The following is a 21,003-nucleotide window of genomic DNA, read 5'->3' on the forward strand; positions in this document are numbered from 1 at the left end:
CCTCTTTCCTTTCCAACTTTGCTTCAAAACCACATCAACTAACCGTTTTCACAAGATTGTCTAATTTGCTGATGCAGTTGTAGTAATAACGAACCATGGAATTACAATAAATTAAAACATTGTACTTCATTCTCGGTAAAAATAAATAAAATAAAACCACTTCAAATGTGTTTCTTGAAAAAAAAAAAGTCGAGTAAAAACGCTCTCTTCAATCAAATACATTCTTTTTTAATCAGTTCGTCAATATGCTCTACTAATATTTCTTGCAACACAAGTAAACCAAGTGGATTCGGTTATTTCACTTGTCATGTCCTCGTAACCATTGTTTTAACCGTTACTTGTTCCCCAAGCAATGAGTTCGGTGAGTTAGGTTTCGTTTCTTCTTCAATCAAGGCTCATAAAGACCGAATTTAACCGGAGAACTCGTCGAGTTAATCCAATCTCCTTGTAAGAAGGGTCTGACAGTAAACTTCAGGGCCTCTTCCTTGTTCATAACCTTGAATCCAGGCCATTTAATCCTAGAAGAAACTTCTCCGCTCGGTCCATTGTTCTTGAATTCGCCGTAAAACAAAGTATCGATGGCGAAATCCGTTTCTTCCCATCTTAGCCATCCAGAAGGATCGATAACATCTCCTATTGTCGATTCCATCACCACAGTTCGCGAGTATTTCTTCCATGGCCTTCCTAAATAGCTTCGGAATTCGGATTTCAAAGGTTGCAGATCTTCATGTGATGCGATTTTACAGTTATGGATCACAAAACCCGTCGTTTGGAACTTATCCACTCGCCCTTGAGCCGTTACGGTGTTTTTCTGACCCGGCAAACCCTTCCTGATGAAAATGTTGCAATTCTGAAAGACGGCGGCTGCATCTCCGAATATAAAATCAATCGTTCCGATAATTACACAACTTCTGTAATATTGACGATGTGTGTAAGCGTATAAGGTGTCTTGATAACTTTCGAAACGACAGTTTAGGAAGATTGAACGGTCGGATTGGACGCGTATCGCTACCGCTTGGTGTCCCTCGGGTCCTGCAGTGTTCTTGAACCCCATGGACTGAGCCATGAATCCTTCTCCTTGTGCCACTGCAGCCATATTCATGAACAAACGATGAGGTATTTCAATTGAAATATTCGAGAAAACATCGAGAATTTACGCTCTTTCGGGCGATATACCGAATGTTGCAGTGAGGAAAGTGCGGATTTTCTTTGCGACGCTTTTGTTTCCGGTGACGATTGTCTTCTGCGATCCATCACCAACCATTGTAAGATTTACCTTCTTCTTGTCAACTATCACAGTTTCGTCGTAAATTCCTTGTTTGATGTAGATAATGTATCTACAACACCAAACATGAAAAAAAAAAATCATAAAACCATGAAGAGTAATGGCTCTCGATATAAGGGTAATATCGTTAATTTACAAATATGTTTAACCCAAAATTCCATTCATATTACTCTAGGTTAAAATGTATTTGTAAATTATGATATTACCCTTATACCATCTTACGAAGTGAAACGTTGTACATTTGCTTTGGTATGGTACCTTCCTTCATATTTTTCAGGCATTGCGATGAGAGCTGCGTTAATGGTTGTGAAGTTTCCGCTTCCATCTTTAGCCACAATAGCGTTAGGTTTCAGAACATTAACGTCCACAGCTCTTAACATTCGTCGATCCTCTTTGCTTACCCAAGACGGAATCTGATCGGAAGGCTTCGATTCAAGAAGATGTCGCGTTGTTGGAGCGTTAGAAATCGAGGAAAGATATGAATCGAGCGATTTAATCATCGCGAGGGAATTGCTCGTCAGAATCTGAGAAGAATTGAAGCTCTTCTGGATATTGGATTTCAGTTTTCCATCTTCGAACCCGTCAAGACACGTCTCCTGGTACGACATAACAGCGCTTAGCCAGTTGTTCAAATCCGGGACAATCTTGGCGAAGTTCTTGACGTCTGTCTCGTTCACTTTGCTTACGGATTCGGCCAATTCCTCCTTTGCTTCATCCACAAGCAATTGACACTGCGCTATTGCGTCTTTATCTTCCTGGCTCTTGGTTTCGAAACCCAAAACCTTCTCAATGACCTTATCGAGATCCACCTTCACTTCTTCGATTGTCGATCTGACAAGAGCCCTAGGGTTAGATAAAGTGGTGTCATTCTTTGCATTTTCGTGGAGCGTTTGCTCACAGTTTTGCCTGTAGAGCGTGGCATTGCAGAGGGTCTCGACGATTTGATCCAAACTGGCGTGTTTCACGGATTGAGCCGCGGAGACAGGAGGCTTCTGGCTAGCATTTGCTGTCTGACTGTGGCCATTGTTGTTGTTCTTCCCCTTCTCATACGATACATAAGCAAAAGCTCCTCCAATGACGGCTGCAACAACAACAAGTAATGATACTGATCCGATGATTATCTTCTTCCTGAATTTGCGTTTTCGCTCTGCGTTTACGCGTTCTTGGATCTTATCAAAATCCTGAAACGCCATTTTCGATGTTTTTGTCCTTTTTTTTTGGGTTGGAGTTTTTTGTTTATTTTGGAGAGAAAGAATGAATCTCTCTCCCTCTCCGCCTTAGAAGAAAGCCAAGGCAGAGAGGTTAAAAGGGAAGATTTGTCTTTCTATGTTTTGTTTTTGGCTTCTTTCTTCTTTTAAATATAATATGAAAGTCTCACTTTTCTCCTTTGTTTCTAATTCAATGGTTTCAGTTTTATTGTTGTGTTTTTTTTTTTACGATTTCAAAGAAACTCGATCTGGCCAGGAGAGTTTTGTGGGTTAATATATCTTTTTTTCAATGTTTGTTAAAACTTTTAAAATTAATCTAAATTTGGTAGTATTCTTTTTTCAATAAAAAAAAGTTTTTATCTGTATTAATAAGTAGGGGTCAAAGAGGATCTATTCATTTACTTGCTAATCTGGGTTATTGTGTTTCTTTATCTCTTGACCTTTATTCAATTTCGTATTTTATATATTATTTTCAATTGGGTTTGATATTTAATATTTCACCTTAGTATGTTGGCCGCTTAATAGAATTTATGATATATTGGTCAATATTTAATCTGACTGTTCAAGATTTATAATAATTTTAAAAAAATAAAAAAATCTTTATCACTGTTAAAAAATTATAAATTAGTTTCCCATTTTATAAGTTTAGAAATTTTAATAAAATTTATCCTAGATAAAAAAAATTAGATCTTTAAGTCACAAGGGTGGCCGCAAATAGAACAATTGCGATTTCCAACGGATGATGGTATTGAAAAAACTAATTGGTTCAATAGTAGATAAACGTAATCGCAACAAAACTTTTAAAATTAAAACGTTGTAGTTTAATTTGCATATTATGTTTAATTTTTGTATTACGTTTTAGTAAAATAAATATAATATGTGATTATATAATTTTTTATTTCTTAATAATTATTTTAAATATTTTTATATAGAAAATATTTTAATTAAAAATAAATTAAATTGATCGAATTCTATTTTAAAATATTTTATATAATTATTTATAAATTTATAAAATAGTTTTTATCAAATGATAATACAAAAATTAATTATAATTAATTTAAAAAATTATTTTAAAATTATATTTTTTAATAATTTATATCAAATTACCACCACCATCATACACCATGGTTCATTTCTAATTATAATCAACCACGATGGGCAGCAACGTTCACTTCTTCTCAATTATTTAGTACCAACCGTCACAATGGCTAATAAATATTTTGAAAACACTATCATCCACAACCATAGGTCTCAAATCTCAAAAGCAATGAGCATGTAGAATTAAAAATTATAATATTTAAGTTTGATTGATCTTTGTATTCGGGTGATGAACCAGAATTTCATCACATATTTTCCTGTAAAATATTTGACAACGAAATTCCGCGGTGGTCAACGTCACAAAAATATCTCCAAATTTTTTTATATGTCGCAAAATTAATTTCTTTTTCATTTGGGAAGATTCCGTTTTCTAATACTCGATATTTTGTCGTTTTTTGCTTTCCTTTTTTTTTTAGCTCGAGAAATAGCGCAACCCCATGGGAGCTAGCCTCCTTGGAATCTTGCAACTTGTGGTTGAGGAGATAAATTTAGTCGACAAGTTGTGTTGTGGCATAAATGTTTTCATACTGGTCGAGACATAAAAATCACTGAATATGATACATGAAAATTGACATTTACATTGTTTCTTCACTAGTATTTTCCAATTATTCGAATTCATTTCTCTTCATAGTTAGTATAATTAAGTTAAATCTGATTATTAGATCAAAATAAGAAAAATTAAACGATTCTAAATCATAAATAGAAGAAATGCATATATATATATATATATATATATATATTATGGGCAAATAAATCCAAGATTTGAAAATGAACAATTTTACAGTATTACGCCAAAAAAAGAATAATTTACAGTATTGGACCCTAAATTTTGAACAGTTGCTGTTCCAAATATCTACAATATCGAACCAATTTTCAATTTCCCAAAAAGGACTTGAAGCTTTTATTCAAGAATTTAAAATTTCAAAGCAACTCTACCGAATGGAATGGTGTGGATGGAAAGAAGTTTTTCTCAATAATTTTGAATCAATGTCCAGATTAATTTTTTGGAGTCTATTTGATTTCGTAAATTTAAGATTTGAATTCGAGATAGAACAGACGTTTTACAGCTTCACTGCTCTATTTCACCGATTGAATTATTCAAGTATGGATGATAGAAAAAAGTTTGTTAATCTAAAACATATATCCTTTGCATTTTAGCCGGTGAAACTTAATATTTCGTTTTTTATTCAACATTGGTTCAACTATTTTCGAGTTTAAATTTTTAATTTTAAAATTATTATATCCATTTAATTTTTTATATTAGATTTGGTTATATCATACTCGGTTCATATTCAAATTTTATACTAAATTTGGTTTGGTTAAGTTTTTGCTTGCGTCGATTTGGGTTTCAATTTTATTTTGATAAAAAAATTATTTTAAAAAATCTTGTTTAGATTTTCAGTTATTTTTATATTAATTTCGAATTCGAATTTTTTATTTAGAAAATTTATATCATTCCGCTTTATATCAAAATTTGAAATGGCAATGTAATTTGTATTTTCTCTCTGAAATGTTTTTTTTTTATAAATTCTCTTTGAAATGTTGATTGCATAACAGAAATGTTTACGATAATATCCTAAAAAAATATACAGTGATTTGAATACGTGACTATTTAAATGAAATACAAATCCAATAATAGACACTTTGCATTACGGTATTTTCTGAAAGACAAGATTTCATGAGGCAACAGACCATGGGGTCCTCTCTTGTCGATGCTCCCATCACCTTATCAATGTGATATTTTGGTTCCATTTATTTTTTTAAAATTCCCTTTTAATATTAATCACAGCTTAGAGATCACTTTTTTTTTTTAATAATGTAACGATTTTACATGATTATATACCTAAATTAGAGAATTGAATTTAAAACTCATCAGTTTAATATGTGCCATCTTATATAACCAAACCAAATGTAAAGAATAATCTAATATGTCATATTAGATAACCAAACCAAATATTAAAAAAAATAATCGAATAAAATTGAACAAAACCTGTTATTTTAGAAAATCAACATTTTTATAAAAACCTAAACTTCAACCAATCCGAAAAAAATTAAATAAAAAAATAATCAAACTGAACCCGAATTAAAACTGGAAATGTTGGCAATACTCATGAAGGGCAATAGTATAATGTCACAAGCGATTTCAAATCATACCCTCGAAATTCTAGAGTTTAAAAAAAAATTCTAAAACATTGAAAAGATATTGTTACCCCTAAAATTTTGTAGACACGTGTCAAAATCTTAAATATATAGTACAAAAAAAACGCGCAGAGGGGAAGAACAGGTATAAAATCACAATTTTTTAAACCCAAAAAACTTCACTTTCTTCTTCGCCTTCTGTAATTTCTTTCAAATTCCGGCCCTTTCTTTCATTTTCTCTGTGATTTCTTTGGCAATTTCTGTGATTTCTTCTTGCAAAATCGTCTTCGGTTCATAGTGGTTTCGTCTTCATCGTCTTCGATTCATGTTTGCGAAGATCTCCAGACAAGATATATATCCAAACTCACCAAGAAAATGACATATTTTTTAGAACATCATATGTGCGTATCTGTTAAACAATAAAGTAAGATAAAACAAGTTAAATGGGTCATATTAATCAAATTATATAGATCAGAAAAATTAAGATTTCGGTTAAAAAATTAAAAAACAGTATTTTTCACAAAGACGACAAATCATATGGGAATTGAGTCACGATTACACTATCATATCTGTCAAACTAGTCACATCTATTGCATTTGACGGATGTGACAAGTTTGATTAGTCTTATCAAACTGGTCACACCCCGTCAAGTGGTCATACAGTCACACTAAACAAATTGGTCATGAAATCATGTGGTCATACTAGTAACAGTGGTCGCATTTGAAGGGTGTGATCAATTTGACGATTTTGACTAGTTTGATCAAACTTGTCAAAATAGTCAGATCCATCAAATGGTCAATCTAGTGAATTAGTCATACGGTCAGACTTGTCACATTGGTCACGAAGTCAAGTGTTCATACTAGTCGTACTCGTCACATTTGAACAGTGTGACCAATTTAACAAGTTTGACTAGTCTAATCAAATTGGTCAAAATGATCATATCTATCAAGTGATCAAACCAGTAAAGTGATCACACGGTCACGCTAGTCAAATAAATCACAATGTCAAATTATCATACTAATCACGCTAGTCGCATTTGATTATAAATATTATTCGAGAGATAACTTAATGATGTTTCGTAGATAGTCCTATAATTTTAAATATAAACGAGATAAATAAACAAAAAATTAGTATGTTAAAGCAATAGCAATTAAAAAAAAGATGGAAGGGTATTTCGCACTCGCAATTTTGGAAAATGCATTGTCAAAAGATATAATTCCAAAGCTCGAATAAATAGTACGAGCTTTTTTCTATTTCACCAAATTTAGTCTTTAGAAATTGTCACTAATAATTTAATATACATGACCAAACATCATTAGAATTTAGAATTTTATTAGACGTAACGAGAGAAAACCATCTTTGTATACTTACAGTTTGTGTTAAATACCATCATCATAAGGGAAAGAAGTACTGTCTAACCAACCGTCGCCGGTAATAAATTCCGACACCGTGAAGTTATAAGCATCGTCATAATTCATGACATGATATCCCATCCAATCAACCCTCTTGTCCGTGTCCGAACCAGGTCCGTAATTGTCGTACTCCCCGTAATAAAGTGTGTCCAATCCTTCGTCCCCTGACCATTTTGTCCAACCCTTTTCGTTAACAAACCCGTCGATGTAGGTTTCCATTAGAACAGTCCTCGAATATTCCTTCCACGGTCGACCCAAGTAACTCCTGACGGTACCCGAGTTGTTGGATAGTTCCTCGGTGGCGAGGATCGAGCAGTTTTGCATTGAGATCCCGGTGTCTTCGTCCGGAGTTTGCCTAGATTGTGCTGTCACAACGGTGAATTGATGTGGCATAGGCATTTTCGATACGATGTTGCATCCTTGGAAGACGACGGCTGCGTTGCCGAATATATAGTCTATTGTCCCGAATATATCGCACTCTCGGTAGAACTGACGGAACGAGTGGATGTAGAGAGTGTCTTGGAATCCGTCTATGGCGCAACGGTAGAACGCCGCTAAATCAGCGTTTACCCTTAATGCCACGGCTTGGTGCTTCTCCGGCCCCGCGGTGTTGGACATCGTTATGTCCCTGGCCAAGAATCCCTCACCCGAAACCGCTGTGAGAAAAAGAAACAGAATGAGTTTTGAGTTCATATAATCCTAACCTTTGCAACTTACAGATTCATATCTGTAATCTATGAATCAAGAATCCAAAAGGGTCCAATGAGTTTTCAAGGTTTGAGTGAAGGAAAGTTGTTATGTCCAAAAACCAGAATCGAACAAGTTCGTCTAATATATGCCCAGAACGGACACAAACTTTGCCATATAAACATATCTCAATCTCAGACCTATGAATCAAGAATCCAAAATGACAGTACGCATTTCCAAGATCTGGTTAAAAGAAAAGCTGATATACCAAGAACGGCGGATCGGAAAGTCGTCCATCCATCGCCGACGCTCCGGTTTCCGGTGATAAACGTGACGTCGGATCCATCTCCTATCAAGATAATGTTCGTCTTCTGCATCGGAATCTCAACATTCTCATTATATTCACCTTCCTTCACGTATATCAGGACTCTATCGTTGCTCATATCTGGAGCAAAGCTTATGGCGTCGCTTATTGTAGTGAAATTTCCACTACCATCAGCAGCAACTGTCAGAATCTGACTCGGATCATACTCACCGTCGTCGCCGCCGCCGTAGTCTTCGCCGGAATCTTCGAGAAGCCGGCGGTTTTTCTGAGAAACCCACTCAGGAAAACCCAGCAAACGCCGGTTCTTTCCTCTGTTTTTAGGGTTCTTTCGCTTGCTTGGTTTCGGCAAAACAGACAGAGAGTTGCTGACATGTTTGTAAGTCGAAGCGATCGAACTCAAAAGCTTCGGCTTCAACGGACCAGAAGCGGATTCCAGACCTTCCAAGCAAGTGTTCTTGTTGGTGAGAGCCGCACTAAGATAAGCCCTAGCGTCTGCGAGTTTCCGCGAGTCTGACGCGCCTTGGACTCGTGATATCGAGCGCTTCAGCGAGGAATAAGTGATCTGATGAAGATCCTGACAGTCCTGGATCGAACCCTTTTGACCCTCGACGAGGTTGCCGGAGTTCCCGGCGCCGGCGAATAGGCCGGTGAGTTTCTCGGCTTCGGACAACGCTGTTTTCAGGGTTCCGAGAAGGAAACTCAGAATGTCGGGGCTTATGTTGATGGAGATTGACAGTTTTACGGAGTCCAAGCATGCTTCTGGGTATGGTGTGTTTCTGCAGAAAGCGGTTGCAGAGATCTGATTAGGGTTTAGAGAAGAAGAAGAACGTGTTGATGAAGAAACAAAGGGTGAGAACAAGAAGAAATAGAAAAGGAAGAGAGTGGAGAGGTTGAGAGAAGAGAAGGCCATTTAGGGATATGAATGCTGAAGCGAATTGGAGAACGAGATTGCTGTGTTTTTAAAACGGTGCAGAGTGCGATTCTAATCATAGGGTAATAATGTTAACGAAATTATATTATAAATGCAGGTTTTAATAAAATGGGTAGAGACAGGACATAAATCTAAATTCTAAATTTACAGATTAATTTAACTTGCTAATAATTTAAGATTTCGGGTCAGTCCAATTGTACGTCCTTGTTATGGAAAAACACGTTATGCTTTTGTCTTGTTTCCTCAGCTCTGCTTTCCCGTGAATCTTTTAGTTTTTTTTGTCAGAACCTTTTTAGGGTTTATAGGGACTGTTGGCTGCTAATATTCCAAAAAAGAAATTAGCAAATTCTTGTGTCCTGTGTTGTTTGGCGACAAAGTACATTATTAATTGTTTCAAATAATATTCAATATAAGCAAAATCCGTTACACTGCACTGAAAAGGTCTTCATTTCAAGTCTTACACTTTAAATTATTGCAAGATTGATCTTTGCTTTCTCGGGTCTCACGTGGTTCAAACACGAGAGTGTCCGGTAAAATCGACAACTTTTGGACTCCAAGTAGGATATCTTCCTCACAAAATCTTATAAAATATTTGAATGAGAGCCAATCTAGAATAAAAATATTTACATTTTCTTTCATCCAATGTAAAACTATCAAATAGTGATTAAAATATTTATATTCCAAAAACATTAACAATTACAGGAATTAGTGGTTAAAATATTTACAAATTATACTTCGGATTTTTTATCAATATATAACTTATTTTATGGTGGTCTAGTGATCGACCTTTTATGTAAAAAGGGTGTGAGGAGTGAAGGATCACTTGTGCATTTTTCTGTAAGATTCTTAGTTTGATTCCACAGGTGAGAAAGGGAATACAATTTAATTGTAGTAATGTTGTCTTGATTCAAATTAATGTATTTGAGTGGAGGGTCGAGGGAATGATTACAAAAAAAAAACATATCATGATACATTACAAAAAAAGGTTAATATTCATTAAAATTTTAAAATTATCTTTTTTTCTTATTTTTCATAAAAACTATAGAAAAATCATTAATATTTATTAAAAAATTAAAATTTATTAATAAACTTACAAAATAATGAATGTCAGATATTTATTCTTCGTGTACATATTTGTTATTTAATTCATAAAGTATTGTTTTACATCTTTGTAAACCTATAAATAGGTATGTGTAAACTATTTTCAAAACACACAAAGAAGAAAGAACAATAAAACAAATATTCTCTCTTCTCATATCTCCTTTTGTAATTTTAGTTTCGAATATTTTTACAACACGTTATCAGTACAAAACTTTTCAAGATTATGAAAAAATATCATTCTAACCTCCAAGTTGAGGATATATGTAATACCCCAAAATTCGATCGAAATATTTAATTATTATCGAAGATAAATAATTAAATACACGAGCCACGAAGTCAACCAAATTAGTTTGAACAGTGCCAGAAAAAGGTACGGGAATCGCCACGTGAGAGAAGACGAGGAAAAAGACAAAGAAGAGGACAATAGACCGTCCAAACCGATCGGTCTTACATCCAGACCGACCGGTCTGGACTAGATGGACGACTGTCATTCGGATCGAATCGATCTCTGGGATTTTTGAGATAGTCGTATCCGATCTGTATAAATATTCGATTTTGTTATCCGAATTTGATCCATAATTTTCAGATATCCATATCTGACCTAAAACGTTATAAAAATTAAAATTAAAATTAAATAACAAAATTAAACGTAAATAAAATGTATAGTTTATTTAATATAAACGATATTCATAATTTAAAATTTTAAAATCAACTCTAGTACAAATAAATCATAATCTATATCATACAAATATTTTCAAAGTTTAAAATTCAAAATACTAAACATAATAAATCTTAATTTCAAAAGATTAAACATATATATAAAACATTTGTTTAATTTCCTTAAAAATTATGTAAATATTAAACATTCTAAATCTTCATATCAAATTATTCTTATATTTAATAATATTCTTAAAAAATACGGATCGGATCGGATATGTCGGATAATTCAATTTTTATATCTGTGTCTGACAAACATCTCAAAATAAATATCCGTATTCAATCCGTAAATTTTGAATTTTTCAAATTTTTGGTTCGAATATAAATCGAATAATAGATCGATTCAGTTTTTTCGGATACGATAAAATAAAAAAGACCACAAACTCTACATTGAAAGTTTGTCTAGATATTTATACAAGGAAAATAAAACTTCAGAATGATTCTAAATCTTCATAAACAAAAAAAAAATTGAATTCTATAGCAAAATAATTATTGCATGAAATATACTAAAAATCTATAAAATACGAGTTTTGAACAATAATTAGAAAAGATTAAATTTAGAACAGAATAATTTCCTACACCAAATATTTTACCATTTACAAATCTGAAATAATGATTATGATTTTATTTTATTTTTGGTGTTGAGAACATGCAAGTGTGGACAGGTTGAAGTCGCTATGGAGTGAATCTCTTCAAAAGAATCATAGAGATCTGATTTGTTTCATTAGGAAAATAAAATAAAACAACAAAGCATGGTGCGACTTCTATCCCATAATCAAAACTGTGGGCAGATTCATATTTATACTTTATAATTAATACACAAAATAATTAATGAAAGATCAGCCAATAAAATCATTTACATTTGTTGAGTCCATAAAATGTCAAACTTACATATGATAAGGCAATTAAATCAGATGATCTTAATTAACATTGTTTTATTGCACTGATTTAACATAATTATATTTTATAAAGAATACATTATTGAATTATCTCTAGCTTTGATGGCTGTGCTATTCGCTTAATTTTTTTGAATATGGGAAATAAATTGGCAAATGTATATCATATATAAATGTATATGTGATGGATACAAACAAAAGATATAAGACAAAACATGTGACGGTGAGCAATTAGCACCATCCCACTGCCTACATGGGTCGGTCGCTTCATTGTTCATAGAATGTGACATGTATAATTTTACATTTCAATTTAAAAAAAATAAATAAAAATAAATTGACAAATTTATTTCTATACATATATTATTAGGGAATATAGATCCCATAATTTTTTGGGTTTTTGGGTCTCGGGCCGAAATGATTTCAGATCTGGCGCGCTACGATATCGGGCCTGAGGTTCAAACCTTTTTTCGCAATAATTTATTAATTTTTTCACCATCTGTTCATTCAATATTAATTTAGTTTTTTATAATACAAAACAATTTAATTAATTTTCTTGTTTTATTATTTCGATGAATAGATTTTTGAATATTTTAAAATTTTGTTTCTTTGTACACCATCTAAAAATTAACTTACATAATTTAGTAGAGCTCATTTTTTCGTTAATAGTTATAGGATAAACCCTGAATTCAAGGAGTACATATATATTGAAAAATATTTAATAACAAATTTCTCAAAACATATCTCTAATTTTGATTTATGATGATCAGAAAAAATAATGTAATTGCTTGATTTTTTATAAATGTTTTATTCATGCGATAAAAATTGAATTTTCGTTAGATTTGTGTGAGAATTTGGTTAGTAGAATTTCAAACAAAACGAACTCGTAAATCTTTGGTGGCATCTAAAGATCTAACTTCGAATTCTGACGACCGTTATGACGTCGACGTTGAAACGCCAATGATTAATTAGATCATTTAGGTTATTAAGTCCATCTTATTCGGAAAAGAACACAAATTTAAATTACTTTCTATTTTACTCTTCAGGGATTTCTCCCCAAGCAACGAAATCACTTGAGACCACAAGAAAACACAATCCAAATACAAAAGAATAAGATTAACAAAAGCATCCGACAAGACTTTAAAAGAGTGAACCGAAACAAAAGTGGGTTCAAGCGCTCAAACCAGCAGTGTACCTCACTCCGGTCGAAGGGATCCAGAGATTTCCGTCGATGAACTGAGCCACTGTGAAGTTGTTAGCCTGAGCCGAGTCGTTAAACACTCGGTAACCGGGCCATTTAACTCGTCCCCCGAGCCCGGACCCAGGGCCATAGTTCATGAATTCGCCGTAGAATAGTGTGTCCAAAGCGAAATCGCCGTTCCACTCGAGCCAACCTTCTGGTCTCACCACGTTGCTCATGTAGTTCTGCAGGAAAACCGTCCTCGAGTACTGTTTCCACGGCCTCCCAAGGTACGTCCTCGTCGTGTTTAGGTAAGGAATCAAGTCTGCCTCGGCCGAGATGTTGCTGAATTGGATCGAGAACCCTGTATTTCAGGACAAACAAATCGACGCGCTTAATTATTAAAGTTTCTTGGATGCCAAGAAACGATTAGATCTCATTGATTATACCGGTAGGTTGGTTAGGATCCTTGCGGCCTTGAGCCGTGATAGTGTTCTTCTGATTAGGTAAGCCTCTTCTTGCCAAAATCTGGCAGTTTTGAAATACGACGGTCGCATCCCCGAATATGAAGTCTACGGTTCCAGTCACGATACAGTCTCGGTAGAATTGACGCATCGTGTGTGTATAGAGCGTGTCTTGGTAACCCTTCATCGCACATCGGTAGAACACCGAGAGGTCTGAGTCCGATCTCATTGCCACCGCCTGGTGCTTCTCCGGCCCCGCCGTGTTTTGAAACGTTATGTCCCTCGCAAGAAACCCTCTCCCACTCACAGCTGCCACCACACAAAAAGTATACTTCTTTCGGAAATGCTAGATGTAGCGTTAGCAGCTGTAACAGCGTTACAGATATTTAGATTATGAACAAATCTGAAAATTTTTTAACATACCGAAAGTAGCTGACCGGAAAGTGGTCCAACCGTCGATGAAGCTACGGTTACCGGAGATAACCGTGACGTCGATGCCGTCGCCGATCATAACGAGGTTCCATTTCTTCTTCTTGATCTCAACGTTCTCCGAATACACACCTTTCTTCACATATATTACAAAACGTTTGCTGCTATAATCAGGAGCCGCTTTAACGGCGTCCGTTATCTTCGTGAAATCCCCCGTCCCGTCTAACGCCACCGTAACGTCGACTTTAACGTCGTTTGCTTCGAGCAGTTTGCGATCGTCCGATCTGACCCAGTCTGGGAATCGACGGATCTCGTCGTCTGTATTTATGAGTTTGCGGCCTGGTGGGCCCCTTGGCCTCTTACTGGTGGGGCCTGGTTTGACAATGGGCCTCGGATTGGGCTTCGGCCTGGCTGACGTGTCCGGTTGAACGAGTGGTAATAGCTCGCGGAGCATGGAGTATAGTTGATTGAGACTACCTGAAAATTTATTTAATATTTAATAAAGTGAAAAATCCTATATTTTCTTTTGTTTTTTTTTGACAAAATTGTTTTTTTTTATAACTATATTTTATATTTTCTTTTGTTGAGGCGAGGGAAATGAAAATATTCGCATATGAATGTGTATATATATATATATATATATATATTACATGTATAGCTATAATATGGGTATGTGTTTATATTTTGGGTGTGATGTGTGTAAAAAAATTCAATTTTTCATCAAATTTTAAAGCATAATTTCAATTCGTGAAATAATAAAAAATAAAACAAAGAAGACAATAATTAATTTCAACTCATGGAGCAAATTATAAAAAAAAAACGAAACAGAATATTATATAATTGCATATTAGAGATATGTACATATCTCTGATATTTTATTGGGATATATTATATCTCTAATATTTCGATTAGGTTAGATATTTTTCAATCTCATATGAACGAACAAAAATTAAGTTCATTTAAATTAAAGAAAAAAGTTTGCTGTTCAATCCGAACAGAACATGATCTAAACAAAACCTTGTTTACTCTTAACTAAACAAGATTCGAAATAAACCGGAAATAACTCTTAACCAAATCTTTTTTTTTTAATTTCCTAATCAATGCACTTTGTAATTAACAAGAGAGAGGCAGGTGTAATAAATGATACCGGCGACGAGGGCTTTGACGAGGCCATTAGTGCCGTCGAAGCCTTCAATGCAAGTGTCTTGGTTGGAGAGAGCAGCACTCAACCATGTCTTCATGTCCGATCCCACATCCCCTGTCCCGTTCTCTCCTTTCCCTGCAAATATTTTTCTCCCGCATTTATTTCCTCACGCGGTTTCTTCATTAGCCCACAATATTATACAATTATATACATGTGTATCATAAATATCACATATTTATGACATTTGAAAAAGACACTAATGAATGTGGCAGAGAATATACATGGAGCGGGTAGTGTAACATGCCCTACAAACACATGCTCATGACAAGCACCATTCGTATAACCTTTTTATTATAAGAATATGTATAATATTTCACACTAATATACATATATATATATATATATATGCAATAGTTATCGTGTAGTCCTTATAACTATTAGAATGTAATAGCATTGTAGGGATTACGCAAGTTTTTCACGAGTCTTGGTGTTCTAAGCATAATTCTATTATTAATTCAACTTACCATTTAATCATGTGAATAGAAAAATATTCCTTTTTTTTAGAAATTACATCTTATATACTAACATTTAATTTCTTTTAATAGCATAATTAATATCTCCTCTTTTTACTAGATTTTTTCATGTAAGATTAATATGTTGTTATGAAAATTAGAAAAAAATGTGTACGAAAATAAAGTATATTAAAACATTTCTTTGTAGTTATATATCTTAGTTGGAATTTTTCTTGTTTTCTCTAGGATTTTCTAACCATCTTGATATTCTAATATTAAATCGTTGATATCTTAGCTATTCCTTCCTTCCATGTTCTTAAACTATTTTTTATTTTCCAAAAATATATTTTATTTCCTTTTTTTTTCAACATGCATGTGTTTTTGGGATAAAGGTGTTTTTTAATATCATAATATAATATAATATATCAAACTCGTTTGGTGATACAAGTGAGACCATCTCATAAGTACTAACCATACCGGAATAAATTCCTAGACTGGCTATACCGAATTGGTTGGTTTCTTTATGAACCGAATAGTAAATAACCGCTGAGAAAAAGAAATCGAAACCAACGAGGTAGTTCCATTTTAATATCTCTTTGTAAATACGAGAATATCTATAATTTGTCGATCGGTCTGAATTTTCTACCATCTGGCAGCTTCTGTGATATGGATCTTGTGGAAAGTTATTTTACGGAATTAAGCGTGTCTAGTATTTAAACAATTGTACTACAAGATCCAATACTTTTGAGAGAAAAATAAACATAAATTTATAGAAATTTGGCCGGTTTAGGTCGGGTTTTTTTTTTGTACAGAAAGTTGAATAACACAACAAAAAATGTCGCATTAAATCCATTTTGAATCTCCCAAATTCAATAAAAATCCCATCTCTCTAACCAGCTGAGATTCTCATCGTAAATGTACGATCTCGCAGTAGTTTTTTTCATTACGTTCCCTAAAGCATTGTAAAAGCACGAGTTCTATATGCTGGCTAAGTAACACGCGCTTAACCTAGTTTTTGCATGAGATTCGAGATTATAAACGTACCCTTTGGGTTCTGAGAAGCAGAAGCAGACCAACTCAGCTCATCGGACGAGAAGTCGAGCAGATCGAGGCAATCCGAGACCGCGTTTTGCAGCCGAAGATCTCCGCCGAACTCTCCGAACTGAGACAGAACCGAACTCACCTCTCTCATGACCTCGACAGCCATGTTTATGGAACTCACGAACTCATTGGCCGGAACCTTCAGATAATCATAATCTTCTGCTCTCAGTTCGTATGGCACACACAGTGTCAAGAGAATCAAGAAATGGACCTTCGAACTTAGCATTTTCTCTGCGTTCTTTTTGTGATTACTTTTTTAGGGTTTTGGGTATGAATTGATGGTGCAGAGGAGGAGAAAGATCGATGACATTGAGGTTTTTTTTTTTTTGTGTGAGTTAATGGGATTATTTAAAGAGTGAAGAGAGTAATAAATTCCACCCACCTGTCCTCTTCCACACAGTTGGTCTGCTCTATCTTTAATTGTAGTTTGAATGGTCTATATATTGGACCAAAATTATAGCTTTTATTTTCTTCTCTTTCACATTGTTCATATATATATATATATATATATGAATCGGAGTATAAAGCAATTAGAAATGATAATTAGTTACAATTTGAAAATTTATAAAAAATTATGGTTTCTTAAAATTTTGGGATCCTTAAAGCACTATACATGGCTCACCTTCTAGTCCTGTATATGTATATATGAAATTATTTCGGATAACTGAATATCTTGAAACAAATTCAGATTAGTATCGGGTCTTAGAGCGCCATACCGTCACCGTAATGAGCAAAGGATTACATAACTTAATTTTATTCTAATAACGATGAAAATTGGATAAGATAGAATGATACTTGGAATTCGGTTAACTGCATATATTATTAAAATAATTACATGAAACATATAGAAGTAACGAAAAGAAAGCGAGTACAAAGATGGTTTCCATTCATTTTCTTAACGAAATCAATGCACACAGTTGGTGAAAAACATTTAACGATACTCGTGATGTCCTAGGTTTTTATTTGTGCTCGTGGACCGGTACAAGTTTTGATTAGATACATTGGGCTTATTTTCGTCTCCTTTTGCTAATAAATTGGGCTGAAATTTATTATTTTCGTCCCCACGATATTTTCGTCTCCTGTCGGTTTTGGTAATTAAGTTTTTTTTTTTGGCTGAATAGCCGTACGTATAATGTTTTTCTTAATAAATGACTATATAACAGGTGGAATTATAAAAATGATTGTTAATATGCCCAAAATAAATCATATCATATATTAACTAAGAATTGTGTAGAAGAAGTTTAGGAGATCTTCATTCTACATCTATTCGATTTATCTACCGTGTTACGTCCGACGCCATAAGATGGTTTGTAAGGGGCAATATGGTAAATTATCGTAGGGCGGTTTTGTTATGGCTCATGTCTCTATTTGGTTGGATTCTATTATATTTGGGTTTGATTATATTCCGGTTTAAAGAGTTTTTCTTAAATGTTTTTTTATAATCCAGAAATTAACCGTATATTCGATCCAACTACATCTCTTAGAAGTTCGAAAAAGATCAGATGAATACCTCTCTCCAAATTTTTCTTAGATGTTGATATTTCAAATTCAAATTTCTCAATCTTTTATATATATAAAAACGTATTTGTACATATTTGAATATGAGAGAAAATTGTCACAAATTTCGTTTCTTTTCTTCGTCTTTGCAATGGAGATTTCGGATAACTGAATATCTTGAAACGTATTTGTACATATTTGGTTTTCTTTTTTTATGGTGATTTCTCTTATTTCTTCTCTCAAATTTGTTTACTTTTTGGCTTTTTATGCTCAATCGTTGCTTGCTAAAGATAAGATATATTCTAAGTATCCATTGACATACATACATACATACATACATACATACATACATACATACATACATACATACATACATACATACATACATACATACATACATACATACATACATACATACATACATACATACATACATACATACATACATACATACATACATACATACATACATACATACATACATACATACATACATACATACATACATACATACATACATACATACATACATACATACATACATACATACATACATACATACATACATACATACATACATACATACATACATACATACATACATACATACATACATACATACATACATACATACATACATACATACATACATACATACATACATACATACATACATACATACATACATACATACATACATACATACATACATACATACATACATACATACATACATACATACATACATACATACATACATACATACATACATACATACATACATACATACATACATACATACATACATACATACATACATACATACATACATACATACATACATACATACATACATACATACATACATACATACATACATACATACATACATACATACATACATACATACATACATACATACATACATACATACATACATACATACATACATACATACATACATACATACATACATACATACATACATACATACATACATACATACATACATACATACATACATACATACATACATACATACATACATACATACATACATACATACATACATACATACATACATACATACATACATACATACATACATACATACATACATACATACATACATACATACATACATACATACATACATACATACATACATACATACATACATACATACATACATACATACATACATACATACATACATACATACATACATACATACATACATACATACATACATACATACATACATACATACATACATACATACATACATACATACATACATACATACATACATACATACATACATACATACATGTTGCTTTGGTCATTCATTCCCTTAATTATACTCGGAACCACTTATTTCTTCTAATGTTTTTGGACCAAAGTCCGACTCATTGGAATTCCACCATTGACTATGGAAAAACATCGTTTACATTTTTTTCCCAAAGAATTAGACCGATCATTTCACAACGAGGAAGGATCCCTCTATGGACCGAAAAAAATTGACAAGAGAGGGCAATACTTTTATACATATAATTTTATCGAATATTTTATTTTATTTATAATTTTACAAAATTTATAAAGAAATCAATATTTTCTAGTTATTCACCCCTGACTTTACGTTCTATTTCTCTTTTTTTTTGGAATGGATAATCCAAGATGGAATTCCAACTCGGGTGAAAATACACTTTCTTTCCGCTTACCATTTTTCACCCACACTTAGACATTTTTTTCTCTATCTTTTGATGTAATTAGGCTCACTAAAACGCTGTCTTGGATTTCCTTTTAAATACTATGATCAGTAATACAATTACCCTTTTGAAAACGGATTAAAATACAATTTTAGAGTACACAAATCTCATGGAATCCAATTTTCATATACATATTTAAAAATACAACGTTAGAAACCATATATTTCTCTACTTGCATTATAAAAAAAGATCATTCAATTATACATGCATTGATTCTCTATCTAATTATACGGCGTACTTTAAAAACATATGGTCTGAATCCAACATATAAAACACGAGGAAAGGGAAATGAAATTATTGATTTGCAATTGAACTAAATTCAATCTATAACTAACTCCACCATCAAATAATAGCTAACAATTATAATTGGCGTACCAAACATAATACAGACAAAGTTAGCAAAGAATAATTTGATCGTTCGGCTAAAAATTCGAAGGATCGAACTGCATGAACGGTTGATCACTTTTGCCAACTCATTAAGCGTTTTAAAATCTTTGATACATTGAATCTTTGGATATTCCATAGATTATATCTAATAAATTTACATTAGTCTTGGTGATATGGATGCATGATTCTAGAGTTTCTAGCTAGAATTCTTATATTAAAAAACTATGTTGTATTCTTTGTATTATACAATCTGATCGTCCGCTATATAGATATAGATGATATATATATATAAAAACGAAAAACTTTAACGGTCAAATTACTATATATAAGTATTTCTAGTTTTTATTCTGATATCATAATAGATAATGATTTTATGTATCGTTCATAGTTTTAACTATAAATCAATCTCTACACCCGTAACAAAGGAAAACGATTCGACTATATATCACTCATTGTTTCCACAAATGTTATCGAAACCCTCCAAACACTAATTAATCAGGTTCATCTATAGAGCGTTTGAATCACTAAATATGATCCTCTAATCAAGTTCATACGTACATATATAAATATATATGGATATATGTATGTGTGCATGTGTATGTATTAGTCTATATATGTAAGCATATAAATACTTGCGTGTATGGGTATATATATAATGTAGCGCTGTATATATGTGTGTGTGTATTTTTTTTGTTTTTCGTTTGTTTTATTAATTAATCATTTT

General features: G+C 33.0%; 3 protein-coding genes across 4 annotated transcripts; all 3 read right to left on the reverse strand.

Annotated features, from left to right (window-relative positions):
• Positions 1–107: 107 nt before the first annotated feature.
• Positions 108–2,677, reverse strand: LOC104803699 (putative pectinesterase/pectinesterase inhibitor 45). The gene is made up of 3 exons (XM_010527717.2): positions 1,544–2,677; positions 1,177–1,337; positions 108–1,086 (listed from the first exon to the last, which is right to left on the reverse strand). The coding sequence occupies exons 1-3, from the start codon at positions 2,476–2,478 to the stop codon at positions 389–391; spliced, it is 1,794 nt and encodes a 597-aa protein (XP_010526019.1). The 5' UTR covers positions 2,479–2,677; the 3' UTR covers positions 108–388.
• A 3,114-nt stretch (positions 2,678–5,791) lies between these two features.
• LOC104803700 (probable pectinesterase/pectinesterase inhibitor 12) lies at positions 5,792–9,129 on the reverse strand. Of its 2 annotated transcripts, XM_010527719.2 has the most exons (3): positions 8,098–9,129; positions 7,102–7,798; positions 5,792–6,139 (listed from the first exon to the last, which is right to left on the reverse strand). In XM_010527719.2, exons 1-2 carry the CDS (start codon positions 9,062–9,064, stop codon positions 7,110–7,112), a joined length of 1,656 nt encoding a protein of 551 aa, XP_010526021.1. In that variant the 5' UTR covers positions 9,065–9,129; the 3' UTR covers positions 5,792–6,139; positions 7,102–7,109. The 2 variants fall into 2 exon arrangements, with proteins under 2 accessions (XP_010526021.1, XP_010526020.1); XM_010527718.2 differs by lacking the exon at positions 5,792–6,139 and having other exon boundaries at positions 7,043–7,798; positions 8,098–9,128.
• A 3,682-nt stretch (positions 9,130–12,811) lies between these two features.
• LOC104803701 (probable pectinesterase/pectinesterase inhibitor 44) lies at positions 12,812–16,949 on the reverse strand. The gene is made up of 5 exons (XM_010527720.2): positions 16,570–16,949; positions 15,017–15,148; positions 13,864–14,346; positions 13,426–13,749; positions 12,812–13,340 (listed from the first exon to the last, which is right to left on the reverse strand). Exons 1-5 carry the CDS (start codon positions 16,850–16,852, stop codon positions 12,967–12,969), a joined length of 1,596 nt encoding a protein of 531 aa, XP_010526022.1. The 5' UTR covers positions 16,853–16,949; the 3' UTR covers positions 12,812–12,966.
• Positions 16,950–21,003: the final 4,054 nt, after the last annotated feature.

Source organism: Tarenaya hassleriana, unplaced genomic scaffold (genome assembly GCF_000463585.1).
Source record: "Tarenaya hassleriana unplaced genomic scaffold, ASM46358v1 Cleome9, whole genome shotgun sequence".
Lineage (NCBI taxonomy): Eukaryota > Viridiplantae > Streptophyta > Magnoliopsida > Brassicales > Cleomaceae > Tarenaya > Tarenaya hassleriana.

Excerpts from the sequence above, each read along its gene's own strand:
- LOC104803699 (XM_010527717.2), bottom strand. The coding sequence starts at position 2,478 with ATGGCGTTTCAGGATTTTGATAAGATCCAAGAACGCGTAAACGCAGAG. Across the intron at positions 1,338-1,543 it reads CCTGAAAAATATGAAGGAAG|ATACATTATCTACATCAAAC; the intron begins GTACCATACCAA and ends TTGGTGTTGTAG. Across the intron at positions 1,087-1,176 it reads TTTCCTCACTGCAACATTCG|TGGCACAAGGAGAAGGATTC; the intron begins GTATATCGCCCG and ends ATATGGCTGCAG.
- LOC104803700 (XM_010527719.2), bottom strand. The coding sequence starts at position 9,064 with ATGGCCTTCTCTTCTCTCAACCTCTCCACTCTCTTCCTTTTCTATTTC. Across the intron at positions 7,799-8,097 it reads TTTCCGATCCGCCGTTCTTG|CGGTTTCGGGTGAGGGATTC; the intron begins GTATATCAGCTT and ends TTTTTCTCACAG.
- LOC104803701 (XM_010527720.2), bottom strand. The coding sequence starts at position 16,852 with ATGCTAAGTTCGAAGGTCCATTTCTTGATTCTCTTGACACTGTGTGTG. Across the intron at positions 15,149-16,569 it reads TGCTTCTCAGAACCCAAAGG|GGAAAGGAGAGAACGGGACA; the intron begins GTACGTTTATAA and ends AAATATTTGCAG. Across the intron at positions 14,347-15,016 it reads CGTCAAAGCCCTCGTCGCCG|GTAGTCTCAATCAACTATAC; the intron begins GTATCATTTATT and ends ATAAATTTTCAG.